The sequence below is a fragment of the Dromiciops gliroides genome, chromosome 3 (assembly GCF_019393635.1).
Source record: "Dromiciops gliroides isolate mDroGli1 chromosome 3, mDroGli1.pri, whole genome shotgun sequence".
NCBI lineage: Eukaryota > Metazoa > Chordata > Mammalia > Microbiotheria > Microbiotheriidae > Dromiciops > Dromiciops gliroides.
The window spans coordinates 512,528,756-512,541,563 of NC_057863.1; the positions used below are offsets into that span (position 1 = coordinate 512,528,756).

At 38.0% G+C, this 12,808-nt stretch overlaps 1 protein-coding gene across 1 annotated transcript in view; it reads left to right on the forward strand.

Annotated features, from left to right (window-relative positions):
- PIWIL4 (piwi like RNA-mediated gene silencing 4) overlaps window positions 1–12,808 on the forward strand; it is a 71,603-nt gene that overhangs the window by 32,650 nt on the left and 26,145 nt on the right. The window contains exons 9-12 of the mRNA XM_043997329.1: window positions 1,589–1,712; window positions 6,541–6,658; window positions 10,612–10,723; window positions 11,812–11,996. Of these exons, the coding sequence (XP_043853264.1) occupies window positions 1,589–1,712; window positions 6,541–6,658; window positions 10,612–10,723; window positions 11,812–11,996 (539 nt within the window). The remainder of the gene's footprint in view (window positions 1–1,588; window positions 1,713–6,540; window positions 6,659–10,611; window positions 10,724–11,811; window positions 11,997–12,808) is intronic.

A 12,808-nucleotide genomic window follows, 5' to 3' on the forward strand; every position in this document is an offset into this window, starting at 1 on the left:
CAGAATGAGCCCCTTCTCCCCATGACAATTCTTTAGATATTTGAAGATACCAATCACATCTTCTCTAAGTCCTTTCTCCAAGTTCTTCAGCTGGTGGTGTGTTCTCCAGTCTTCTCATCATGCTGGTTGTTTCCTTCTCCATTCCATATTATCTTATGTCTTGCCTAAAATGTGGTGGCCAGAACCAAACACTAACACTGTATTCCATATGGTTTGATCAGAGCCAAATACAGGGGAAACCTTTCTTACAATTCTCATGCCTTTCTTTTTTCCCCCTATTTATTTAGAATTTAATTTTTTCCCAAATTACATGTAAAAACAATTTTAACATCAATTTTTAAAACTTTGTGTTCCAAATTCTCTGCCTCCCTCACTCCCCACCTCCTTTAAGAACACAAGCAATTCAGTATAAGTTATACATGTGTAGTCATGCAAAACATTTCCATGTTAGTCAGGTTGTGAAAGAAAACAGACAAAAAAAAAACCTTAAGAAAAAGGAACTAAAAAAATTATGCTGGGGCAGCTAGGTGGCGCAGTGGATAGAGCACCAGTCCTGGAGTCAGGAGGACCTGAGTTCAAATCTGTCCTCAGACACTTAACACTTACTGGCTGTGTGACCCTGGACAAGTCACTTAACCCCGATTGCCTCACCAAAAAAAAAAAAAAAGAAAAGAAAATTATGCTTCAATCTGTATTCAGATACCATCAGTTCTTCCTCTGGAGATGGACTGCATTTTTCATTAGTCTTTCAGAGTTGTCTTGGATTATTGTATTGCTGAAAATAGCTGTCATTCATAGCTGAGCATTTTACAATATTGCTATTACATTGTATACAGTACATTTTACTTTGTATCAGCTCAAGTCCAGGTTTTTCTGATAGCATCCTGTTCATCATTTCTTACGGCACAATAGTGTTCCCTCATTATCTCTTCCCATAATTTGTTCAGCCATTCCCCAATTGATGGGCATCTCCTCAATTTTGAATTCAACTTTTTGTTTTTTAAATCTCTTTTTGGATACTAACCTAGTAGTGGTATTACTAGGTCAATGAATATGCATGTTTTTATAGCCCTTTGGCCATAGTTCCAAATTGCTCTACAGAATGTTTAGCTGATGCCTTTCTTTCTTTCTTTTTTTTTTTTTTTTGGGTGGGGCAATGAGGGTTAAGTGACTTGCCCAGGGTCACACAGCTAATAAGTGTCAAGTATCTGAGGCTGGATTTGAACTCAGGTCCTCCTGAATCCAGGGCTGGTCCTTTATCTACTGCACCACCTAGCTGCCCAGGCTGATGCCTTTCTTAATGGGAATAGCATACCATTAGCTTTTTTGGTGGTGGTCACACTGCTAACTTATCTTGAACTTGTAGTCCATTAAAACCTTCAAATCTTTTTCACAAGGAATGATGTTGAGGTACCTCCCGCATCCTGTGCTTTTGTTTTTTTATGTTGCCACATGGAACTTTAAATATTTCCATATTAAATTCCACTTTATGGAAAGTGGTTGAGGAGGCTGAAGAATGACAAGTTCAGGATCTATGATATTCTGCAGTGTTTCTTAACTTTTCCTTCTTTAATCTTGTATTTTATAGCAATATGATATCCACTTATCTGATCTAAACCAGCCAATGCTTGTTAGTCAGTTGAAAAGTAAGGGAATTAACAGTGGTGAAGTCCGGATTGCCCACCTAGTTCCTGAGCTCTGCTTTCTCACAGGTAATTCTAATGTCTTATAGCTCAAATATTTAGTTGGTAATGAGCAATAGAGAGGGATAGTGAACAGAGAACCAGCCTAGAAGCCAGGAAGACAACCTGGGTTTAAGTCTTGTATAAATTATTTTCCTGGTTCTGCTCACTTTACTCTGTATCAGTTCATACAAATCTTCCTAGTCTCTCTGAAATAATTTCTTATAGCACAATAATATTCTACTATATTCATGTATCATAACTTTTTCAGCCACTCCCCTAATTTATAGGCATTCTCCCAGTTTCCAATTTTTTGCCACCACAGAAAGAGATACTATAAATATTTTTGTATATGTGGGTATGTTTCTCTTTTTTTGATCTGTTTGGGGTATTATCTGGATGAAAGGGAATACATGGTTTAATAGCTTTTTGGGTGTAGTACCAAATTACTTTCCAGAATGACTGAAACAGTTCACAATTCCACCAACAGTACATTTTTTAATTTATTGTTCATTTGTTGTGAATTTGACTTTTTCACTTTTGATATCAATAATTTGGTTTTATTAATTTAAAAAATCAAGTTGGCTAATGGCTCATATGTTTTATTGATAAAAAAGCTTCCAATAATCCAGCCCCTAGATTTGTTTATTCAATGGATTTTCACTTTCACTTTTGTTGATCTCTCCTTTGATCTCCAGGATTTTTATTCTGCTATTTAATTGCAAGTTTTTTAATACATTGGTTTTCTTGGGTGTTTTTTTTTTTTAGTTACATGCCCAATTCATTGATCTACACTTTTCTGTTGTTGATGAAAGTGTTTAGAGGTAGAAATTTTCCCTTAAGTACTGATTTGGCTGTACTCTTCAAATGTTGATATGTTGTCTTGTTGTTATTATATTTAATGAAATTGATAGTTTCTTTGATTTGTTTTTTGACCCATTCATTCTTTAAGATTAGGTTATTTAGAGGGCAGCTAGGTAGCACAGTGGATAGAGCACCAGCCCTGGATTCAGGAGTACCTGAGTTCAAATCCGGCCTCAGACACTTAACACTTACTAGCTGTGTGACCCTGGGCAAGTCACTTAACCCCAATTGCCTCACTAAAAAAAAAAAAAAGATTAGGTTATTTAGTCTCCAGTAAATTTTTCATCTTTTTTTCAGAGGCCTTTTCTTGACTTTAACTTGCATTATGGTACATAAAAGGTGCATTTAATTTAATTCTGATTTTCTGAATATGTTTGTGAAGTTTATATGTCATAATATAGTCTGGTTTTTGAAGGTGCCATGCACACATGAGAAATATGTATATGCCTGTTTCCATTCAAAAGCCTCCAGACATCTATCAGATAGCTTTTCTAAAATTCTGTTCAGGTCAGTCATTTTTTGGTTAGATTTATCTAGGTCTGAAAGGGATAAATTGAAGTCCTCCATGATTATAGTTTTGCTATATGTTTCTCCCTGTAACTAATTTAATGTGTCCTTTAATAATCTAGATGCTATGTCATTTAGTGACTATATGTTTAGTATTGATATTCATTAATTGTCTGCCATTTATTTTAGCAAAACATTTTTCTAGTTTATCTTTTTATTAGGAACTCTGTTGTTTTTGTTGTTGTTGAGATCATGGTTGCTCTGCGTGCTTTTTAAAAAAAACCTCAGCTGAAGCATAATAGATTCTATTTCAGTCCCTTATTTTGATTCTGTGTATATTTTTCTGTTTTGAGTGTGTTTCTTTTAAACAACATATTGTTGGATTCTAATGTCTCATCCAGTCTGCTTTCTTCTTCCTTTTTATGGGTGAGTTAATTCCATTTATAATCACAGTTATGATTATTAATTGTATAATTCTCTCTACTCTATTCTCTTATACTTTTCATTCTCTTTGTTTCCTGCCACCTCTTCAGGAGTTTGTTTTGCTTAAGACTAGTCCCTCCCTTAACCAACCCTCCCTTTTAACACCCCTTTCCCCTAGATCCTTTACTTCCTGTTTCCCTGAGTGTAATGTATTTCTGTAACCTACTCTGTGTGTACATATCTTTTCTCTTTTGACCAGTATAGAAGAGAGTGAGATTCAAATATCATATGCTCTACCTACCCCCTCTCCTTTTTATATAAACTTCTACTCATGCACCCCAATTATATCACATAATTTTCTCTATCCTTCTAGTTCCTATCTGCATCCTGGTGTGTTCTTCCTGTTTCTTTTCATTCTTCTTTTAAGATCATCAAAATGTAACAGAACCACTTTCAGGCTCTTTGATAAGATTTCTTTTTCTTTCTTTCTTTCTTTTTTTTTTTTTTGTGGGGCAGTGAGGGTTAAGTGACTTGCCCAGGGTCACATAGCTAGTAAATGACAAGTGTCTGAGACCGGACCTGAACTTAGGTCCTCCTGAATCCAGGGCCGATGCTTTATCCACTGAGCCACCTAGCTGCCTAATCTAATGATTCTTTTTTTTTTTTGGTTTTTGTTTTTTTTTAGGGCAATGAGGGTTAAGTGATTTGCCCAAGTTCACACAGCTAGTAAGTGTCAAGTGTCTGAGGTTGGATTTGAACTCAGGTTCTACTGAATCCAAGGACAGTGCTTTATCCAGTGCACCACCTAGCCGCCCCTAATCTAATGATTCTTAAATTTTCTCTCCTTGATCTATTTTACAGGTGGTTTGGTATTTTTTCTATGAGATTCCTTACATTTTCTTTATTTTTGTACATTTTCTATTATTTAAAAAAAAACTTTTGACTTTGATTCCATATTTCATGATATCTTAAGAAATTATTAGCTTCTATTTGATTAATTCTATTTTCCATGGAGCTTTTTTCACTTAATAGTATTTTATTTTTTCCCCCAATTATATGTAAAGATAGTTTTCAACATTTATTTTTTTAAGGGTAGTTTTCAATATTCATTTTCATAAGATTTAGAGTTCCAAATTTTTCTCCCGCCTTCCCTTTCCTCCCTCCTCCACAAGACATCAACGAGGTTATATATGTACAATCCACAAGTGCTCTTTTTATCAGTTCTTTCTATGGGGGTGGATAGTATGCTTCATCATTAGTCCCTGGGATTGTCTTGGATCATTTTATTGCTGAGAGTGGTTAAGTTATTCATAATTGCTCATCAAACAATACTGCTGTCACTATGTACAATGTCCTCTCAGTTCTGCTCACTTCACTATACATTAGTTCATATGAGTCTTTCCAGGTTTTTCTGGTATCATCCTGTTTGTCATTTCCTATGGCACAATACCATTCCATTACAATCATATACCACAACTTCTTCTTCTTCTTCTTCTTCTTCTTCTTCTTCTTCTTCTTCTTCTTCTTCTTCTTCTTCTTTTGTTGTGAGGCAAATGGGGTCCTTCAGGACCCAGGGTCACACAGCTAGTAAGTGTTAAGTGTCTGAGGCCAGATTTGAACTCAAGTCCTTCTGACTCCACGGCACCCCCATATGCCATAGCTTCTTCAGTCATTCCTCAATTGATGGACATTCCCTTGATTCCCAATTCTGAGCCACCATAAATAGTTGCTATAAATATTTTTTGTACAATTTTTCCTCCTTTTCTCTTTTTCATGATTAATATTGTTAACTATTTCCTTCCATCTTATTCCCTTCTCCATGATATTTTTACTCTATTATCTATCCTCTTTACCCTATCCCTCTTCAAAAGGGATTTGCTTCTGTATGTCCCCTCCCCCAATCTGCCCTCCCTTCTTTTGCCCCTCTCTCTTTCTCCCCTTCCCCTCCTATTTTCCTGCAGGGTTAGTTTACTCCACCCAATTGATTGTGTATGTTATTCCCAACTTGTGTGACCCTAGGCAAGTCACTTAACCCCAATTGCCTCACACACACAAAAAAAAGAATGACAGAATTGCAGGCTCCCTTTTGTTCTGGGATTCTTCTCTTGGTTATTTATTCTCAGCTTTCAGCCAGGAGGCTAGAACTGAGTCCCTGCTTTGTTCCTAAGATTAGAGTCACACAGCTGCTGATTGCTTCTGAACTTGTTCCTCACTTAGTACAAAACCTAGGGCCTGTGACCACTCCTTACCTGCCACCCCTGGTTACAGATCCCTTCCTAAGTCTGCCCTTGATCTGTTACCCAGGAAGTGAGTACCATTTGGCATCTGTTCCTTCATCCTGCAGTCTCAGAGTCCCCCTGTACTTGTACTTCGGGATAGCCTTGGCCTTCTTTCAGACCCTGTGTGCTGGAATGCTCTGCCTGACACACCTTTGGACAGACTCTGATCCCCACTGTCCATAGATTTCTATGTCAGTTTCCCTGCGTTGATTTGGACTGGAAAAATGACTCTGTGATTTTTTTTTTTCTTGAATTTCCTGATCCCTTTCCTGATACATTTTCTGGATCTTTATAGGGTTTAGGGACTGTGTTGTAGGTATTGGAATACATTTCTTTCTGTTAGTTGGCCAACCTTACTCCAACCTTCTGAACTCACTATTTTATGAGGGGCAACCCCTTTCTATTTTTGAACAGTGCCAGTTATTAGTACATTCTTTATATTGAACCAAAGTCTTACTCCTCAGACCTTTCACTCACTGGTCCTCATTCTGTTCTCTGGAACTGAAATAATAAATAGGTGTAATCCTCTTTTCATTGTGTAGCCCTTCAGATATTTCCAGATTATAGTCATAATAAATATTTGTTGAATGAATGAGTGAATATGTATCAGATTTTGGAATTTTGAAGAACTTTTAATAGTGCAATTGCTTATTGAATTCTTTACAGTTACCTCAGTTATGAAGTCAACCTTATTTCAATAAACTTCAAAAATTGTGACTGAGGGCTTGGAGTGATAGAGTTAATGGTAATTTTTTTTCCTTTTTGTGTTCTTTCAAATTTACTAGGTTTGAGCAAAAAAGTGACTTCAGATTTCCGTTTGATGAAGGACCTGGCTACAGAAACTCATTTAAACCCTATTCGCAAGCAACAGAGACTGTCTAGACTTGCTGATAACATTCAGAGGTAGTTTATTGTGATATAAAACCTTGCTTAGAATACCTTGTTTTATTTCTCATCTACAATCCAAGTTCTAGAATCACATATTCTGTGGAATGGTTGGGTACAACCTTGCACACTTCCTGGTTAACCTTTTCTGTAGAAAAATGGAGAGGCCATTATTCTTGTTGGATTTGGATATTTGTGAGCAGGAACACAAATGCCTGAGCTTAAGTGTGTTATGTGGTAGGTAAAAGATGAAATGACTAAGAAAAACAAAGATTTGATCTTCCATACATATCAATTTAATAAGCAAGGCATGATAATTGCTCAACAAAGTGGGACCAGGTCCCTTCCTCAGCTTAAGCCTGGACACCAAATATAGGGGGAGACAGATTTTTATACATTGAAAACAATTAATCAAATAAGGCCGATTAATTAAAAGGAAACAATACAACATTAGGTAATCTGATTTCTAATTGGAGGAGAGATTAGGGACTTTCCAAGTTGGGAGTAAGAGAGTGAATAGGTGCCATTTCCAGAATTCTGAAAAATCAGTGTCCCACTCCCCAAGAATTTGTAATTAATCAAGGGAACATGGAAACAATAACTGATTGTTCAGTACAATCCAATTTTTTTCAAAAAAACTTTTTTCCTTTTCCCTTTTTTCACAGTTACTATTAACTGTTTCCCTCCATCCTATTTCCTTCCCCATGATATTTACTCTATTATCTATCTTCTTGCACTCTATCCCTCCTCAAAAGGGATTTGCTTCTGACTAGCCCCTCCCCAAAACTGCCCTCCCTTCTTTTACCCCTCCTTCCTTTTATCCCCTTCGCCTACTTTCCTGCAGGTTAGATAAATTACTCTACCCAAATGAGTGTGTATGTTATTCCATTCCTGAGCCAACTCTGATGAGATTATGGTCTTTGAGCTAATTCTGATGAGTGTATGGCTCATTCACTGCCCTTCTTCTCCCCTATCTCTCCCCCCACTCCATAAGCCATTTCCTGTTTCTTTCATGTGGGATTTCACCCCATTCTGCCTCTCCCCTTCCCCCTCCCCCAGTGCAATCTTCTCACCCCTCAATTTTACCCTAAAGATGTCATCATGGGGCAGCTAGGTGACACAGTGGACACCTACCCTGGACCCAGGAGGACCCTAGCCCAAATCCGGCCCCAGTCACAAGATATTTACCCACTGCTTGACCCAGGCATGTCACCCGACTCTGACCATACCACAAAAAAAAAGATAAACAAAAAATAAATGCTTTTTGGATTTCATCCCTTTGTAATCAATTCCCACCTGTGCCCTCTGTCTAAAAGTACTTTTATCATCTGTGCTAATATTGAGAAATTTTTTATGAGTTAGGTGTATCATATTCCCATGTAGGAATGTAAGCAGTTTAACCTTTTAGCATCCCTTTTAATTTCTTTTTCCTGTTTACCTTTTTATGCTTCTCTAGGGTCTTGTATTTGAAAGTCAAATTTTCTATTCAGTTCAAGTGTTTTCATCACAAATATCTGAAAATCCTCTTTTTCATTGAAGTCCCATTTTTTCCCCTGAAAGATTATAATCAGTTTTGCTGGATAGGTGATTTTTGGTTGTAATCCAAATTCCTTTGTCCTCTGGAATATCATATTCCATGCCTCCCAATCCTTTAATGTAGAAGCTGCTAGATCTTGTGCTATCCTGACTGGGGCTCCACAGTACTTGAATTGTTTCTTTCTGGCTGCTTGCAATATTTTCTCCTTGACCTGGGAGCTCTGGAATTTGGCTATAATATTCCTGGGAGTTTTCATTTTGGGATCTCTTTTAGGAGGTGATTGGTGAATTTTTTAGTTTCTACTTTGTCATCTTCTTCTACAATATCGGGGCAATTTTTCCTGACAATTTCCTGGAAGATGATGTATAAGCTTTGTCCTTGATCATGGTTTTCAGGTAGTCCAATAATTTTCAAATTATCTCTCCTGGATCTATTTTCCAGGTCAGCTGTTTTTCCAAGGAGATATTTCACATTGCCCTCTATTTTTTTGTTCATTTGGATTTGCTTTATTGTATCTTTATTTCTCATAAAGTTATTTGCTTCTATTTGCTTAATCCTGATTTTTAAGCAATGATTTTCTTCAGAGAGCTTTTGTACCTCCTTTTCCATTTGGCCAATTTGACTTCAAGCTGTTGACTTTTTTTTATAACCCTTCATCATTCTCATTTCTCTTTCCATTTTTTCCTCTACCTCTCTTACTTTTCCTTCTACCTCTCTTTATCTTCAAAGTCCTTTTTGAGTGCTTCTATGACCTGAGACCAATTCTTATTTTTTCTTGGAAGCTTTGGATGGAGGAGCCCTGATGTTGCTATCTTCTTCTTCCTCAATCTTCCTTGTCACTAAAGAAACTTTCTGTGGTCCTCAGCTTTCTCTGTCTGCTCATCTTGCCTTCACTCTTTAAAGTGGGGCATTGCTTCCAGGATGTACTGTTCCAAGCTTCAGGGGGTCTAAGGTGGTATGATTTAAGGAGGGGCAGGTTCTTCACTCACCTGGCCTGTTCTCTGGTCCATAGGTAAACCTAAGTCAACTTGCTAATTAACCAGGCAGCAAAACTGTGTGTGCTGTGGTTGTTAGCTCTGACAAGCCTGCATCTCTCCCCCACATGGGCCACCACCATTCAAGCCTAATTTCTGGTTCTCAGCAGGGGTGAAATACTCAAGTTCTGCCTCAGTGCCAGTAGAGATCCCTGTAATCTCCCCCAAATGCTCAGCCCTCTCACCAGACTGTGAGCTTAGTTCCAGACGACGCTGGTGCTGCAGCTGATTCAGAGGCTCCAGGGGTCTCTTTCTCTGGTGAGGCCTGCCTGGGACTGGATCTGTGTCAGCATGACCACAGGGTTGAGCTCCACTCCTGCCCTGGCACAATGGCTCCCTCCTGCCGACCTTCTAAGCCCATTCTTTTGTGAGCTCTGCTGCTTCAGGAATTGTCCTATGGCATTATTTGGAAGTTTTTTGAAGCAATTGTGTCATGAGTTTTGAGAGCTCACTGCCTTTCCTCCACCATCTTCTCATTCATTCTCAGTACAATCCAATTTTCAGATAAGATATACGGGTTGCTTGAGATGTACAATTGTGAGGAAAACTCCTTGCATCATATGATATCATTAAAAGGAAACAATGTGATAGGGAGAACCAGAGCCAGAGTTAAGGCTTTTGTTGATGAGATGCTAAGCTTGGGCCCCTCTCTTTATCCTCCTGAGTGTCATGGCTATAGATTACTCTCAATATTCCTTCTCTTCCCTCCTCTCAGCACCAGTCTTAGCTCCTGGTGACCATATCATCAACTCTTCCAGAGATTTCTGTGTATACTTGCCTTCCTAATGAAAAACCCTCATTAGATGCAAGTTTTGTTTTATTTGCTCACTTTCTGACAACATATACTGACTAGACCTAGCTCCCAGTCAGCAAGAAGAGATAATTGCACTAGAACTTTCTCTTGTCCACTGGAGCCAACTAGTTCCAACCTACTGTGTAATAATAAAAACTAGCACTTATATAGTGCTTTAAGGTCTGCAAAGTGTTTTACTAATGTTAGCACATGTTTTCCTCACAACAGCTCTGGGGGGTGGGAGGGTGCTTTTATTATGCCCAGATATTTATTTACAGATAAGGAGACTGAGGTACACAAAGACTAAGTGACTTCCCCAGGGTCACATAGTAAGTATCTGAAGCTAGATTTGGACTCAGATATTCCTGTCTCCAGGTCCTGTGCTCTATCTGCTGTGCCACAAAACTCTTAATAGAATTGTTTGGAATTGGTGTAGTGAGTGTAGGAGGGAGCAGTGAAATGATTAATAAAAATGAGCAGCAGTCTGGGAAAGCCAATAAAAATAATGAAGGAGAACTTACCTTCTTCACTGGGTATTTTTTCACTGATTTTTTCCCTTTGAAGATGAATGCATTCATGATTTTATGCCAAAATCTCTCTTCCACAGAAATAAGGAGGCTCGTTTTGAACTAGAGACCTGGGGCCTACAATTTGGATGCCAGGTGTCTCTGACAGGCCGGGTAGTTCCTTCAGAAAAAATACTGATGCAGGACAGTATAGTGAGTGTTATCATTTTATTTTCATTCAGAAAGAGATATTTTCATGCAGGTAAGTGTGAACAGTTAGCAGAGTGACTGATGGATCACATCCTATTTAATTAGCCTCCCTTTTACCTTTACTCTGCCCTTTTAACTCTAACCCCAGAATCCTCCTAAATCTATCTTCTGATGAAGCATGTTTTATTTTATTTTCCCTGGTTTCCTTCTGGTCCCTTCTAAAATCTCACCTTTTACAAAGAAGCCTTTCCTCATCCCTTGTGATTCTAATGTCTTCTCTCTAAGATTGTCTCTGATTTATCTTGTTTGGATATAATTATTTGTATGGTTTCTCCCCCATTAGATTGTGACTTCCTTGAGAATAGGGGTTGTTTTTTGCCTTTCTTTGTATTCCCAATACTTAGCACAGGGACATAGTAGGTACTTAATAAATGCTAATTGACTTAAGGAAGCAAGAATTTATTAAACTCCTACTGTGTGCTAGGTATCTGCTCAATTGTTTCTCACAACAATCCTGGGAAGCAGGTGCTATCATTGAGGAAACTGTGGCAAATGGCTTCTCCCTCACCCTCCTCCTTCTAGCTCTGAATCTTTGTTCCTAAAGCACAAGAGAACTAGGAGGTCTCTTAGAAATTATGTCATCCAATGCCTTTATTTTATAAATGAAAAAACTAAGGTCCAGAATGGTGAAATAGGTCACATAAAATCAAATACCACATTAGTGGCAAAGATGGAATTGGAAGCCAGACCTCCTTACTCCCAGTTCATTGTAATTAAAGCAGGTACTTTTGATCTTATTGGGAACTTACATGCCTGCTCTATAGTTAAAAAATAAATAAACAACTCCCTGTCCCAAACAATTCTTAAATAATTACATGTTAGTGTTCTAGAATGTACAGAATGTAGTCAGACTACGCATTCGAGTCCCATCTTTACCACTTACAAACTATGGGATTGTAGGGAAGCCATGATTGAACTCTACCAGACATTTCTGCTAGGACCAAAATCTCATTGGATGACTCTAGATGTGACTTTCATATGACTGCCTTGTGAATGGATTCATTAAATCATTATGTTGTCCTCTTTCTCAGTGTCAGCCCATGTGTGCTGCTGATTGGTCGAAGGACATACGCCACGGCAAGATATTAGTAGCCCAGCCTTTGAATAACTGGCTAATTGTGTGTAGCCAAAGAAATGAAGATGCAGCTGAAAGCCTCCTGAGCGGTTTGAGAAGAGTGAGCGGTCCTATGGGATTTCACGTTGGGAAGCCCCAAATGTGAGACTATTTGGAGAATTAGGCTATGCTTTTTTTTTTCCCAGACATAACTTTCACTCTTTGGTTTAATGAGAAGCTTAATGTTCTCAGAAGCATGAATAAAAGGCTTCTTTGTTGGAAGATATTACCTAATGTAAACAGAGAGTCCAAGAGAGAGGAATTTTACAAGTAGTATTTAGAAAAAGTTTCTCTTACAGTGTATTTCAGATTATAATATTTCTAGAAAGTTTTGCTTTCACATGGCCCCTAAAAAAGTGTTTGAAATAGTTTAAATATTTTCATAAACTTCTCAAATCAGTTCTTTTTGAAACTTGACAGCAATAAAAGAATGATTAAACAAAGAGGCTTCTTTGGGCTTATAGGGCTGAGTTTAAATTTAATTTAAAAGGAAAAGAGAATTTCTGACCCAAGCCCTAACATAATTGAAAGAGTACTAGAGTTAGGAGATTTGGTTTTGAAACCTAGCTTTGTTGCTTTATGTATGTGTAACCCTGGGCAAGTTACTGCCCCTCTGGACTTCTGTTTCCCATCCAAAAAATGATGGGTTTGAAGTGTGTGATTTCTTTTTTTTTTTTTTAGTGAGACAATTGGGGTTAAGTGACTTGCCCAGGGTCACACAGCTAGTAAGTGTGTGTTAAGTGTCTGAGGCCAGATTTGAACTCAGGTACTCCTGACTCCAGGGCTGGTGCTCTATCCACTGTGCCACCTAGCTGCCCCTGAAGTGTGTGATTTCTAAAGTCCCTTTCAGCAATGAATCTGTGAACCAGTATTTCTCCTCTTGTAGTATAGATACAGTTTCCTTAAGCTCACTG